A 14,861-nucleotide genomic window follows, 5' to 3' on the forward strand; every position below is an offset into this window, starting at 1 on the left:
TATAAATGGTTCAGTAGCCCCAGGATTAGGAAGACATGTCACTTGATAGGCTCTAATGGTGTGAGGTCGATGAGAGTTACAGTAGGAGTGAAGTCATTGCTGGCTCCTGCAGCGGTGAGCTACCCTGTCTGCGAATCTAAAGGTTTATGGCTAGAAATACTGTACAATGAATAAAATCTAAAATATGCAAAGCTGCAAGAAAATGCAATAGAAATATTTGAACATGAGTGTCTTGAATAAACAAAATGAGCTTGAATTTAGAAAATGAAAAAAAAAAAGCTTTATATATGTCAGCAGACATGGCCAGTCCATGTTGTTCGACAATAAAAATGGTCATAAATAACCCCCACATTAACAAAGCTCAGTTATGAGCCTCAGGGTGATGAAAGATGCATATGAAGGGACTATTTGTGGAGGTGCTGGAGACAGGGTGTGTGTTTCCAGGCGTGTGAAGGAGTGGACAGCAGGAGGTCTTCAGCCATAATATGGTGCACATATTTAACGTGCAGCTATGTGTCTGAAAACATATAGTAGTATAGTCTCCTCTCTGTCTGTCTGGCCGTATCATGTACAGCATGCCCAGACCAAGGGGCCTGTCAGTTGTAAAACGTGAAGTCAGGGTGTCTGCGACTTTCGTGCAGCATGTTGTTCTTTTTGCTCGTACCTCTGCCTTCATCCATCCGATTGTTAAATATCTTTTGATCATACACCCTTCCTTCTTCCCTCCCAGCTAGATAGATAGAGCTAACTAAGTAACTCTAAAGTTAACTAGAACTATCTACCTAAGTAGCTTTCTAATTACCTAGATGGTTATCTAGCTAACTATCTAGTATCTAACTGTCTAGCTAACTAGCGCTACCTAGCTATCTAGCTAGCCAGATCAAGGGACTAAACAACAGGACACATCTTAAGCTAGCTAGCTCAAGATTCAACAATATGAGCGAGTGACTGGTAATTGAGAGTTTTAAGGTCAAAACCACTGCTGACAAAAAGAAAATTCAAAGGCCCATCTCACATAAAAAAACAACAAAAAAACCCATCTTGATACCCTAAAATCTTGGGATATTATACGGAAATACTTTGAGAGCTAATATGACAAAAGTGGACCTGTCTGGATGTGGATCCTAATTCAGAAGATAAAGCATTTCAGTGAAAAGAACACCAATCTGAACAGTAACATGGTGGTAGTGATTTGGAGTATTCTTCCACACATAATGAAACCATGAATTTTGCTATCTAGCATAGAATCCTGAATAAGGTCCAGACTTTACGGCCCAAAGCTCAAGCACATGTGGATGATGAAGCAGGATCTGAAGCACACAAGTGATTCCTCCTCTAAATGGTTTAAAAGAAGACAGGTTTTGGAGTGGACTAGTCAAAACACTGGACTTAAATCCAACTGAGATGTTGTACAATGACCTCAAACATCCTAAGAAAAACATTCAGTGAATTAAACCAAAGAAATCTCTAAGGGAAAATACTTTTTCATAAGACTGCATGTTTTAACTGTTAGTTTTTATTCATTTTTTTTTTTTTATGATTGTTCACTCTGCTTTATATTATAGAGAAACATTACCTTGTTTTGCAATGAGCTATTTGGTACACAGCAGTTTTGCAGATTTAATGATGGAAAAAACAGACAAATGTTCCCTGGAGCCACATCTGGACTGACTGTTTCTCTTGACTAAGTGATGGTCTTCCAAGTTACTGGAGACTTCTTTGCATCTATGGCTGCATTCATCTTTCCATATTTTCCATTCTGAAATCTGCATGCAGCTCATCAGTCTTCATTTTGGACCTGTGATGAAAAAAAAAAGAACATGAAAAACAAAATCAGATGGCTATATATGTGGAAAAAGTGTCTTTTACAAACTGCAAACATCTGGTTACTATGGTTACTTTTTGTGCAACACACAGACAGTCTTTGGAAACTCAGGCGAGACACTGGCCAAAATCTGTCCCATTCAGTCATGATTCTAATTCAACTCACATTCCAACAGCAGACAAACAGCCTGGGGTTTCCCTCTCTTGGCGAGAGCTGCAGCTTAGGAGCTTTAGGAGTAGCATGTTAATTCACCAATCCTATCCAATTATCACTGCTATGAAGTTTTCGATGCTTTGCTTAAAACGTTGGGCATGAAGTTCTCTGATCACATAATGTGAATATAAGTGGACAACTGTGACTTTTCTATTATATCGCTTTGTGAACATTTTTAAGTCTGTACAATACATTTGTAGCACATGAAAGCAAGCATATGTGATTTCGATTAGACTGAATTGTAGCCTACATATATGCTGCTCTCTCTGGTTTTCTGGAGCTTGTTGAGAAGTTTTGGATTAAAGCTATTAAAATAAGGTTATTTTGTGCAACAGCTCCGCCTGGTGGACAAAAATCAGAGCACCTAGCAAAACAACAAGTTTAAGCTACTCGAGATATGAACCAGAATAAATAGACGGGATTACCAAAATTATTTGATAAAAGCAAAAGAAAATAATAATAAGAAGAAATATACTTTTAGAAGTTTTTATGACTTTCTTCTGATATATACATTTATTAATGAACAGTGTCTTTCAACACAAAATGGGCCACCATTTTGTTACACTTCAACAAACTTCTTTCGATGGTTTGATGAAATTTCGGCCCATTCCTCCTGGTGTAACTGAGTCCAGTTTGTAGATGGAATTGTTTACAGTCTGTGGAGAGGATGTCAAACGACTGGTCAGGTCTGTTACATTAAATCTGGAAGATTTAGATGGACTTTGTCAAAGTACCGCCAAAACATTGACTTTTGTGTAACCACTTCAGAACTAATTAGTGCATAATCTTACCATTTAGAAGATCCACTTGTGCATAAGCATGCTTTTTATTTTCTTGATAAAACCACTGCTTTTTTTCTACTTTTTTTTTTACATTTCAGGTATGCCTACACGGCAGTTTTGCTCTACAAAAAAAAGGATAACTGAGAGATATCCTATTTATTTGATCAACTTGATTACATCAAAAAGAGCCTTGGATTATTTTGCTGATTATTTCTTAAAACATGTTAATCTCTGGGACAAAGAACCCAGAGATTCTTCTGAACCAGTATGATGGCTGAAAATTGCCATGTTGTTTTATATTAGCGTACAATTGTTTTAACAGATGAACGTGGCACCTTCAGACATCTGGAAATTGAACCTATAAAACAGCCTTTCTCAAACTGTGGTCCCCAGAACACTGGTGGTCCGCGGGAACCCTCTAGTGGTCCGCGAGATACTGCATATAAACGACCGTTTATTTGCCGTGACGTTAGCTCAAATTGCAACGCCAGTTAGCTTACCAATGGATTGTGTTCAAAATAATGATGAAAAACTGGCTTATAACCGGGTCACTCGGAAGAAAAGCGGCAGATACCGGTGGAAGGACGACAAGTCCAGGTATATTGAACAGAGGACGCAAAATCATAGCTGCTGAGTGTTGATGTGTCAGTTCATTAATGATTGGATTCCTTTGAATGGCTCTATGCGGTGAGTGGTAGGACCCGTCTCAGTTAGTGAGAACTGCTCTTTGTTTATAAGACTTTGCTTGGTAATGAATGATGCTCTGCTTGCACATCAGCAGCTATTGTTATTTTTATTTAAAATGATCAAATTAAATAATTAAACACAATAGATAAATAGCATCGATAGAAATGGGTTAATTATTTTTATATTTAATGGTGCAGAAAAGAATTTTTGTTTGTTAAAGCAATTCAAGTCTACTTTTTAAATTGTGCTTTTACATCACAAATAGCCCTGTTATTAATGCGCACAATGCTTGGTAGTAAAGAACTTTTTTTTTTATTTCCATGTGTTTGACATCATTAGAAAGCTTAGACTCCACACTTTCAGAATCTACTCATGCCCAAGTAGACTTGTTTGTGGCTTTGTTCTGGCCAGTCACATTTACCAAACATCACCACAAAGATAGTGGCAAAGCAAACAATAAATGAGCTAAGAGACTAATATTTTCATTTCATGTTGAATTGTACATTAAGATGTGTAATGTAGTAACCCATAATCTCATGGTTAATTTGTTTTAACCAATGATTTTAGAAAATCTTTCTGGAATTTAGCAAACATGTTTGTAATAGAACCTGACATAAACAGGACATGTTTGGTGTAATTTAATATCACAAGTCAGATTTTTTATTTTCTTTTATATACAGCATGTATTAGTTATGAGGGGTGCACTGATGGCAGTTTTCTGGCCAATCACCAATCTTAAAAAAGCCTGAGCTGGCGATTCAGATTTTGTTTTGCAACCCTAGTTTTTAAATGAATGCTTAATTGTTGAAACTTTGTTTTAAAAAAAGTCATTCAGCAGAATGTGATTTTAAGTCATTAACACTTTAATAGCTTCACAACACATCATTAGAGAAACACAACACAAAAAAAAGGTAGTCACACACACACACACAAAAAGAGTCCAACTGAGAAAAAACGACCAAAACCAGCAGGAGGTAAAGGGAAAGAACCAGAGCGAGAGCGTAAACAGGCCGAACTCATCCAAGAACATGTCAGTGCAGCTACTTTGATAGTGGCTCTGTTAGGAGTGCTCAGTCAAAAATAGAAACCCAAATGTGTGCTCCTGCACATAGAAACAAAAACTTTCCAGTGGATCTGCCAGTAGCTTTTCAGCACCCAGCGCTGTTCACAACGGCACCAACAGTCCATAATTAAAACAAGACACTAAAATAGAGGGAATACAGCCTCCCTCTGCTCTCACACACACGTAACGTTTATATAACCTCCTGTTTCAGTTTCAGCAGATCACATCCTGCGTACCTACATTTCAAACTGAAAAATAAGTGCAACGTGAAGGGGGGGAAAAAAGCTGTTAACCATTCGCAGTGCTTATGCAAGTTGCTACATTTTAGCTTCATTTTCACTTCATCACCCAGAAATTGAAAACAAAAAAAATTATTAAGTATCAGCCAAAGAAAAAATAAAAAAATCACTCCGCTGAAAAGATTTGGGAAAGTTATGGTTTGACTTGAAAATACGTTTTGTGTTTGGCAGAAAAAGAAATACAAAAAAAAAAAAAAAAAGTTTTTCCCTTAAAATGAAACTCAAAACGAGAAGTGTCTCTACATGAGCCAAGAATACAGCCACAGGGGGGCGCTCCACAGATCATAAATATATGCTGGAACTCCTGTGAGTTATTAGTGGATTATTTAACACTTACAATAAAGTAAGGGAAGATATAAAGGAAGAAAGAAAATGTAGTCTGGAGGGGCAAACAGACAGAAGAGGAAAGAGAGACGGAAAAAAGGAAGGACACAACGAGGCAAGAGGCTGAATGAAGAGAAGATTGAATAGATTTAATGCATCCAACTATTTAAGCGGCCTGAAGATTCAATACTAAAGGAATTAAACCATGTATTTTTGCTTCCACCAGTACAGAACTGGGCTTGGATACATCAGAGTTCCAGCATCTGTCCAGGAACTGTTGAAGCGTCCAACCTGTAATAAAACCAGATTGTTTTATATCTGTTAAGAAAACAGCCCTTTTCTTGCCGCTTATGTTTTTGTAATGGAAAAGGCTTTAAACACATGGTATGTGTCCTTTTATATGTTTCTTCTAATTTTATCTACCTGCTGCAAATTATTTTTATTGTTGTGAAGCTTCAGCAGACAGGCTAAATTTAACCCACTAATTATTTCAACGTAAAAAATAGGCAGACATAAAAATCATATTTGGCACATTATCACAATAAAGCAGCGGTATTTCTCCTTTTAATCGGAACTTTGAGATGAATTGCGTCTTGAGACATTATTTTTTGCTGAGCTGATATGAGTCTTATGAAGTGGAGACCCCTGCGCCGGGCTATACTTCTGTGACTGTGCACTGTCCATCAGGACTGCGCGAGCGGAGGCTGAGGCCGGAGCCGGAGCTGGACGGCATGCCTCTTGGAGGAACTCTGGTTGGCTGGTTCTCCCTTAGCGGCCTCTGTGTGCGTCTTCGTCGCTCCTCAGACTCTCCTCTCCTCTCACCGTCTTCCTCCTCCTCCTCCTCCTCCTCCTCTTCACTCTCGCTGCTCCCCGACGCAGACTCGTACGTCTGCAGCTCGCCGTCTCCTTCCAGCTCTTCGCCCTCCGGCTGGCTGATTAGCAGCTGAGAGAAAGACTGTTCCAGAGGCGACGGAGACGGAGACAGAGGGCTGCCGAGATGACGTCCGAGGAGCGTTTGAGGTCTGATAGGAGGAAGGGGAACCAAAATCCCAAAGGATGAAGGCTGGGGCTGACCTGTGGAGTCAGAGCCGTCAGCTGAGCTCACGCGCTCTGCTGTAGCAGAGACCGCCGCTGGTAAAGCGGGGACGGAGACAGGCTCGGAGTCCAGCCTCAATCCTGCCACGCCCTTCTTAGGGATATCAACTACGTCCCTCTTCATCTTGCGCCGGCGGCCGTGCTCGTTCCGCCGATACTGCACCATATTCTCCAGGTCCGCCACGTAAAGGAACCCTGCAATCAGCATCTCGGTGCTCTTCCTCCCCTTCACGAAGGCCTCCTCCAGCTCTCGGCTGGTGCGCTCGTCGTACTGCCACCAACCGTTGCGCCCTTCGTAGTACCAGGTGTAGTCTCCGCGCGACTCGCTCCCGCCGCGGTTCAGACCAGCGGCCGCGGCTTTCAGTTCCTCGAGGGAGAGCAGGACCGGGCGCTCCAGGAAGTCCTCTGGGATTTCCTGCCGGCAGAGAGCACAGCGCTTGCTGTGCCAGGAGGCGCCTTTCACGCACAGAAAACAGAAGACATGGCAGCAGGGGAGACGGACAGGGTGGACGCAGCTCTGCAGGCAAATGGCGCACTCCGGTGGTACAGCAGTAGCAGCGGTGGTGGTGGTGGAGCTGCAAGAGTCGTCTTCAAGCTTGGAGGGAGCTGGGGTGTTCACAGACAGGTTCACTTCTCCACACCCGGCCATGCTGCGGAGAGAAACAGAACCGTCATGGTAAACCTGGTGGGAAGTTTGTTCCTTTCTGCACTGAAGTGAACAGCTTAACTGGTTTGGTAAATACTTGCTATGCGTCTCTTGTAGCTGGGGTCTCTTGTTGCAATGCCCCCTCCTCCTCGCCCTGAAACACAACAAAAAGCCAGCGCACAGGGTGAAAATCTCACACTGGACAGTTTTCTTGAGCACATCAAATTGTACACATTATGCAGACAACAATAGTCTTGAAACGTCCTTTTTTTTTTTACTGATTTTACTTCAGCTGCAGTTTGATGATCAGTGACTCCAAAAACATAAAGTATCAATCTTGGGGTTTTAATCTGAGACAGTCAAATGAAAATGAACAGATTTAGTTTCCTAGATAATTGATTATGGTAACTTCTTACCGGTGCAAAACTGTTAACCACTTTCAGACTTCTGCATTTTTTTTTGTCACTTTCGAATGTTTAATCAAAAACTTGTAGAATTTATAACATAAGCAAAAAACTGGGTATTTTGTATAAATGTCACCCGTTTTAAACTTATTGAACCTAGTGATTTTTATCTTGTTTGTAACGCTGACAGCTCTGCTGTCATGGGGAAACAGGTGTTTGTTTCTGGTAACGCCCAATACATACACAACCCACATTAACATCTTGGAATTACTAAAAAACAGATTTAAATGAAAATATTCTCTAGTAGCAAACATTTTTATCCGTTTTCAAAAGAATGTATTTTGTCATAAACAATATAAATTCTAATACATGAAGCTACAAAACGCTGTTTAAGTGGTAACTAAGCCATTCCAGCTAAGCTAACGTTAGCAAACTGTTAAATTGCTAACAAAATAAAGTTTCTATTGTCCTGTCGCGACCTCGGATGTTTTTCCTATCTAATAGGGAGTAATGTAACTGCCAGACGATCAGCTGAGTTAAAACATTTCCCAAACTATTATCTTTTCACCTCCAGTAGAATATTGTTATGTTAGCCTGTAGGCTAGGGGTTAGCTTTTAGCTAGCTTACCTGAAAACAGGAGACTCCTACAACGTCTTCACCTGATGTCCAGATGGAGATTTTTATAAACCCCCAGTCATTTTTTTCACTGTTTATAAAGATAGGACAACCAAATACAGTGTTTTAGCACTGATAGAGCTTGAGGTGCGGCGGCGGCCCTCCCAAGTCCTGAGCTGTCTTTAGTGTCCAGAGGGGGCGCTAACGCACAGATATTGACACCCACTACTGCAGCTGCGCACTTAGGTCCTAGGTTTGAGCAAATTTTTCTCTTCTTTTTATTTAATTAAATAATGTTCCCCTGTGTTAAGTTAATGTAGGTTCATTTGACACTATATTTTAGGCATTAGTGTTCAAAAGGAAGAATTAAAGTTTGTTTAAATGTGTCATGTCTTTGCGTAAAGATTAAGTCTTTCTGTTTGAAATATATTCTTTTTGCCATACAAATCCTTTTTATTCTATTACTGTAGCTTATGACCTGTAGGGCATTCTACATGTGGACATATAGACAATAATTCATGTGACTGTCCCTATATTTTAAAAAGCTCTGTGTCCAGAGAAAAGTGACAACCAGCTAGCTGACTGGACAAACATTTCTGGGAAAACATTCCATGTGTTTATAACTTTATAAGCAAATTTTAATAGCAATACAAATAACAAAATTGTCCGCACGGGTTTACTATATGTACAATGGCAGAACTATACCCTCTCAGGATCAAACAACTCTAGATGAAAAAAAAACAACATAAAGAAGAGCATCTCTTTTCCAACAGACAGAAATGTGATCACATTTTACATTATTAAAAAAAAAACAAGGGTTACAAATTACAGATTGTAAACATATTTGAGTAACATTCACGTGCAAAGATCAGATTTATTCCTCACACTGTTGTTTCACAATATCTACATTATTTGTTTGAATCATTCATGAGAAAGGGATTAAAGTTGCAGTTGCTTTGAGTAAAAACATACAACAAAGTAGAATGTTGAAATGGTAGCAGTTAAATATGAAATGAAATGAATTAATTAGAAAAAAAACCCCATCCTAAATGGACCAACAGATTCTTTTAACTTCTTGTGGACTCCTAGAGAAAATCATTTATTTTTCAGAAATATTACCAAATCCCCAAAAGTGTAAGGGAGCAATACAAGACTTTGAATGTTTAATAATTTACAAGTGATTTCCTCAGCTCATTCCGACCTGCTTTTCTGCTTCTTTTTTGTTGCACATTTCCTGATCTCTGAAACGTGAGGGCAGGGGTCACCGGAGGTGCTTGGGAAATGCAGGATTTGTCGTGTGCGTGTTTCCTCTCCCCGCCTGTGGACCGTCGTGTTCTGCTTCCGAACGCACTGACCCCAACTCGTCCATTCTCCAACTTCGCAATGAACTTCAAGAGACAGAGGGGCAATCAGAAACCGTAACACACTCATCGGAGAGAGAGAGATAAAAAAGCAAGGTAAGGACAGCGTCTCTCACCTTGGGGCATGCACTGCATGAGCTGGACATCAGGCTCAAAGCCTTTGGGACACGTGTGGTTGCACTGACCGTGGAGGAGGTACATGTCCGCTCTGCACCTCGTACAATTGTTCCTCCCCACACACAGCTCACAACCTTCAGGGCACTCTGACAAAGACAGACGCAATTTATCACGCTGCGTAGACCCCGGTTTCAGCCGTTTCCATGTGCCGCGAAGGAGCGTCGTACCTGTGCATTCTCGCAGTGCAGCGTTTGCGGCCAGCCCGTTCGGACAGCTGCTCTCACATTTCCCCCGGTACAGAAAGTGGCCGGGATGACAGCGGGTGCAGAAGTTTTCGCTGAAGCAGGAGGCGCAATCCACCTTGCACTCTGCAGGCCAATAGGAATGAACCTTGGTCAGTGCAGAGCAACCACATTGTCATCACCAGAAATACTGCCGCTGGTGCTGGTGGACCCACATGTGCACGAACAGTACCGAATATTGGACAAGAAAACAATGCATTTTGAAAATAAAGTTGGATGTTTTTGTTATTTTGTTGAATTTCCTCAGATGTTTGAAGAGCACAAACCTCTACCGATACAATTAACAAGACTTTGTTAAACATGGTCGTGTGGGGCTGCTTCAAAACTGAATGATCGCCTAAAAGAGAAGGATTGGAGTCTAAGGAATAATTCCTAGCAAATGGACTTAGTTAATATCATATTTAAGGTTCTGTGGAATTGATAAAACAATCTGTGCCAGAAGGCCAACAAAATACACCAATTTTAGGTAACATGCTCAGAGTTTTGCCATAAATTGACACAAAAAAGTATTGGATGAATGCAGAATTAACTAAGTGACATTGAAGCCCCAACAAATCACCAGAAAACCATCGTTTGAGCACCAGACTTTTGTTTTAGTTTGCAAATTGTGTATGGATGTTGCCAGTGAGACTGAGGTGAAGGCTAAACTTTCAGCAGGACAACAAACCTAAACATTAAACATGTAATAAAAGGCTTTAGATTTAAGAAAAAAAAAGTTAAAACAGTCTAGTTAAAGTTCAGACCCAAATCCAATTGTGAATCTGTTGTAACGGTTGCACATTAATGTTTACAGAGGCTCTTCAGGCACTCTGACCGAGCTCCAACTATTACACAAAGATAAACAGGCAAAGGTTTTAGTTACTAGCAATAACCCTACCCTACAGATAATAGAGATATGCCCCAAATGATTGCCGCTGTAAAAGCATGCCACACTTTTCAGATTTAGCCATGCAAAATGTCTCATTTCCTTTCCGCTTAACAATTATGCTCCTCAGTTACATTGCTCTTTCACATAAAATCAAAATGTAACAAAAAAAAAGCTTGCAATTGTAATGTAACAAACTAAAAATAAATAAATAAACGGCACGTTTGCAGAACACTATATATATGCATTATTTTGTAAACCTTTGAGTAAATCTAGGGTCTCTAATTTTCCTTATTTTGGGTACCTACTGATGCAAGTGCTGATGTGGGGAGAGCGCATGCCGTAGTGACCTCGGGGACAGGAGGACATGCACGTCCCCCTCTGCTGGATGCCGTCCAGCTCCAGGTGGAAGAAGAAGCGAGGCTTACAGGACAGACAGCCGTTCAGCGGAGAGCATGTCGCACATCCTACCTGACAGCCGCTGCCCGCCGGATCACTACCTGTCACAGGTTCAGAGGTAAACACGGAATTAAAATTCATCCTGCACGCATGAGAGTTGTTGGAAGGAGCTGGACTGGAAAAAAAATGAAAATAAACAAAAATACTACTATTAAGGTTCAGATTACACACTCCGTTCAACAGACCCTGTTTTGCAAATATTCCAGGCTACTTGCTTTTATGAGTTCTGATCTCAGCTATAAATTCTCTTGCCCTGCATGCGAGTAAATCAGATGGAAATCTATGACCACATCCTTCCCTGAAAGCTTAACAGTCCACGCTTATCGTCTCCATATGTACCCCCCTTCTTGTCCGCTTTGTCCCCTCGCAGGAGAGTTCACAGCGACTCGCAGTTGCTTTTGCAGAGTCGACGCAAACACCAAGACTCACGTTTAAATCTCAGAACGCTTGTGCCGTCCGGGCCTCTTGCAGCGCTCAGGATCTGCAGCATCCAGATTAACGCCGGTATTTGCATTTTCCTTCTCCTTAAGTTCACCCAGTCATGCAGAGAGGCGTCACGTCACACCCGAAATCTAGCAGGGACGTTTTTGAATGAGTCGTTGTAGGGCTCCATGGCATTCCTTCAGTTGGGTCCATGCAAAAACTGCAGCGGTGAAGTGTAGAAATGTTTTCTCCGAGAAAAAGTCCGGCGTGCGTTCCATGAGTTTACGCGAGCTGGCAGGACGGCGTGGGGAAAGCGGACAGGGGAAGAGGAGCCATCACAAGATAGTCAAGCCTCCAACAAAAATGCAAGGTTTGGGTAAGCTCTTTTTTTTTTTTTTTCTTCCTGCACATGTTCACACTCCCACCCTCCTTTCCGTTTTTCCTCATCCCTCCTTCTAATCCATTGTCACATCTACGGCGTCTGTTGCTCTGGATCAGTGCACAGAGGGGAACTTTCCCCCAGCTCTTACTGAAGGTAGAGTCCCTTTTTAGTTTCGTTTATTTTGTTTTTTTTCCCCCACCTCCTCACTCCCTGTCTTCGATTGTAAGTGATCTTGGTTGCTGGGACCAAGAATCAGATGAAGGCATCTATGGCAAGTGTAGAAAAATAAAAACGAAAAAGAAAAAAAAAAAAATTCTTGTTTATAGAAGTAAAGTAGATGCTCATAAAACCCGAAGCACTAAGCTTTGACGACTCTGCACACGTGCTGCAGAAGGTTTCTAGAAATTTCTCGGTGCTGCTGCACGGTTGCTTGTCGCAGCCCACGTGGCTGCAGGAAAACCCGCTTCCTGCATGTCTGTCCCAAACTACAATTTTTGCTTTTAAGCGAAACTGACCTCGCGACATGTGTCTTTGCCAAGGATACGTGAACATTACAAAAACTTCAGCATCTCTTTTCAAAATGGGCAATTTATGTGGCAGTATCTCCATGCAGACAGAAAGAAATGAAATGAACGAACTCAGTCTGAGTTCAGATTGATCAGAGGTGAAAGGTCACCCCTCATAAGAACCGGTTTTAACTGCAGCTCACGCAGATTAAAGATAAACTCATACATGTTCACATTTCACCAGCAGTTTACACTCACAACATCAACTAGTTGTCATTCATTCAACTTTTATGAAGATATTGCGACACTGATTACTGATTGCATCATGTAGCATTTACAGCATGTGTTATGCAGCCATGCAGCATCGTTACAGTAAAAATGAAGTAATGATTTATCAGTTGATTAGTGTGTCTGCAAAAACAGATGGAAATGCATCAGCATCAGAACACCAGGATGTCTCTTTTAAAATTGTGAATATCATCTTTCTCTGCATGTTGTATACAATTGCGGATGTTTGAGTACAAAATATTTACCTTATACAATAATACACTTTTTTTTTCTTTCACTGTATGGACTGGTGTGCTTTAAAAAAAAAAACTGAATTAGAAAATAAAGTCCATCTAAAGCTGCTGGTGAGTTTTGGAGGGAACCAGAGACGAGTTCATAAAAACAACTTTGTGTTTCCTTTCATTTAAAACTCACTTTTTCCTCCGCCTGTCACGACCAAGCCGACTGAAACCACATATAGAAGAAATATGCGCCCGTACCTTTTCTGTTCAAGGCTACCAGCAGCCATCAGCTGTGTGTTTTCCATTAAGAGACTGGTTCGGAAAATGAGAACCAAAACTTCGCTGGATGATTTGACTACCTCTCAATGAGAAAGCAAATTTAGAGATGTGCAAGAGTCATAGAGGATCTTTGCTAAAAAGACGGGGGGGAAAGCTGGAGGACAGTCAAAGTTTTTGTTTGCCTTCCCGGTGTGTATTATCAGTTGTTTTGGGAACTCTGGGATGTTCTACATTCTCAAAACAGTTACTCACATCCATAAAGAGGTCTGGGAATGCCTTTTCCCACTTATTTCACATTTCTCCCGCAATCTTCTCAGACCCTGTCAATTCACATCCCATCATCTTCTGGCTCCGAGGCCAAATGTTGGAGATAAAAGCGTACTTTTTCCCCCCGTAATCCCTCGTCCGTTCGCTCCTAGATCGATTTCATGCAATAGAGTTTAAGCAAAGCGGACAAAGCATGTGTTCCTTGTTAAGAAACGTGAAGTTTTTTACTTCTGAGTCTGTCTGGAAAAATGTCACAGGAGGAAACAGCCAGAGATTTGCAGAGGGACTTCATTCCGGAGAGGATTCATGTTGGAAAAAATGATTTAAGAGAAGGAATCTAAAGAGAGGAGCTGGACAAGGCGTCATTTCAGCTTGGCTTCAACTTTAATACACAAGAACAAACACATATATAATGAAAGACCATTAGAGTGTTTTTTTTTCTAGGTGGCGAAAGCAAAGCATGAATAGATTACAATAAAATGACACGTGAGAGGAGCCGCTGGATGTCCAGCCAGCTGCTGCAGAGAAACATCATCCATCAACCAGCAGGGAGCAAAACTGCATAGATATATTGACCATCTTTGTGAAGCACATATGTTGAACTAGAGACTCTGAAAACCAACTTTTTTTTTTTTTTTTTTTTTTAACAAATTACCTTGCAGCCAACACACGTCAAAGTAAAAGAAGTCAAAACAGTTACATTTGGGTTTTGAAAACATGTGCAGATGTGTTATCTGAGGCTCCCGGTATAAAAATATGTGAATCACTGAGTGAGCAGTAAGTCAGATCTGCTCCTGAGAGACATGTGGAGGGCTCGGGCGACCGAGTAACACCTCCCCAAATCTGAGCAGGGAGACAAACATGAGAAGGCAATGCTCCCAGGGGTGCCAGATCGGATTCTGGAATGAAAAAGAAAAAGAAAAAAAAACAACATAAGGGCAAGGAATGTCTTTGCCGAGGCCCGAATAAGTGACAGGAAGAGGAGAGTGGAGAGGCAGTCAGATTGTGTTCTACTCCATTATAGCGGTCCTCGAAGAAGTATTCATACACCTTATACTCCCTAACTAAAGTGATGCACAATTGTGAATTTGAAGGAAAATTATCTGCAGGCATTGTTTTTCTGAAATCTGAAAGGTTTTCCATATACTTGTATTCAGCCCTCTCTGAAAATGAAACACCAGACACCAACCGTACATGGCTGTCCACCTAAACTGACAGGTTTTGCAAGAACATCAATTAGAGTGGAGCATTCAGTTTGAGACCAACATTTGCCCTGTGTGTCAGAAAACTAGCGGTGCTCATCTGCGTGATCATACCGTCAAGGGAAACAAAGTGGTAGAGGATCATGTGGACGCTTTTCTTCTTAACAGCAGCAGTGAAAATGGTCAGACAGGATGAAAAGACGGATAGTTACAGAATATGTAACTGGATGTGCAA

General features: G+C 41.1%; 2 protein-coding genes across 4 annotated transcripts; both read right to left on the reverse strand.

The window, feature by feature from the left end:
- Window positions 1-4,349: 4,349 nt before the first annotated feature.
- On the reverse strand, window positions 4,350-8,182 carry LOC103457724 (E3 ubiquitin-protein ligase rnf146-like). Of its 3 annotated transcripts, none has more exons than XM_008398077.2 (3): window positions 7,967-8,182; window positions 7,036-7,088; window positions 4,350-6,938 (listed from the first exon to the last, which is right to left on the reverse strand). In XM_008398077.2, the coding sequence occupies exon 3, from the start codon at window positions 6,935-6,937 to the stop codon at window positions 5,849-5,851; it is 1,089 nt and encodes a 362-aa protein (XP_008396299.1). In that variant the 5' UTR covers window position 6,938; window positions 7,036-7,088; window positions 7,967-8,182; the 3' UTR covers window positions 4,350-5,848. The 3 variants fall into 3 exon arrangements, with proteins under 3 accessions (XP_008396299.1, XP_008396300.1, XP_008396298.1); XM_008398078.2 differs by having other exon boundaries at window positions 7,017-7,088; XM_008398076.2 differs by having other exon boundaries at window positions 7,032-7,088; window positions 7,967-8,181.
- A 383-nt stretch (window positions 8,183-8,565) lies between these two features.
- On the reverse strand, window positions 8,566-11,856 carry LOC103457725 (R-spondin-3-like). The gene is made up of 5 exons (XM_008398079.2): window positions 11,488-11,856; window positions 10,908-11,099; window positions 9,660-9,800; window positions 9,432-9,578; window positions 8,566-9,342 (listed from the first exon to the last, which is right to left on the reverse strand). Exons 1-5 carry the CDS (start codon window positions 11,570-11,572, stop codon window positions 9,146-9,148), a joined length of 762 nt encoding a protein of 253 aa, XP_008396301.1. The 5' UTR covers window positions 11,573-11,856; the 3' UTR covers window positions 8,566-9,145.
- Between the last annotated feature and the right edge of the window lie 3,005 nt (window positions 11,857-14,861).

This window comes from Poecilia reticulata, linkage group LG21, assembly GCF_000633615.1.
Source record: "Poecilia reticulata strain Guanapo linkage group LG21, Guppy_female_1.0+MT, whole genome shotgun sequence".
Classification (NCBI taxonomy): domain Eukaryota; kingdom Metazoa; phylum Chordata; class Actinopteri; order Cyprinodontiformes; family Poeciliidae; genus Poecilia; species Poecilia reticulata.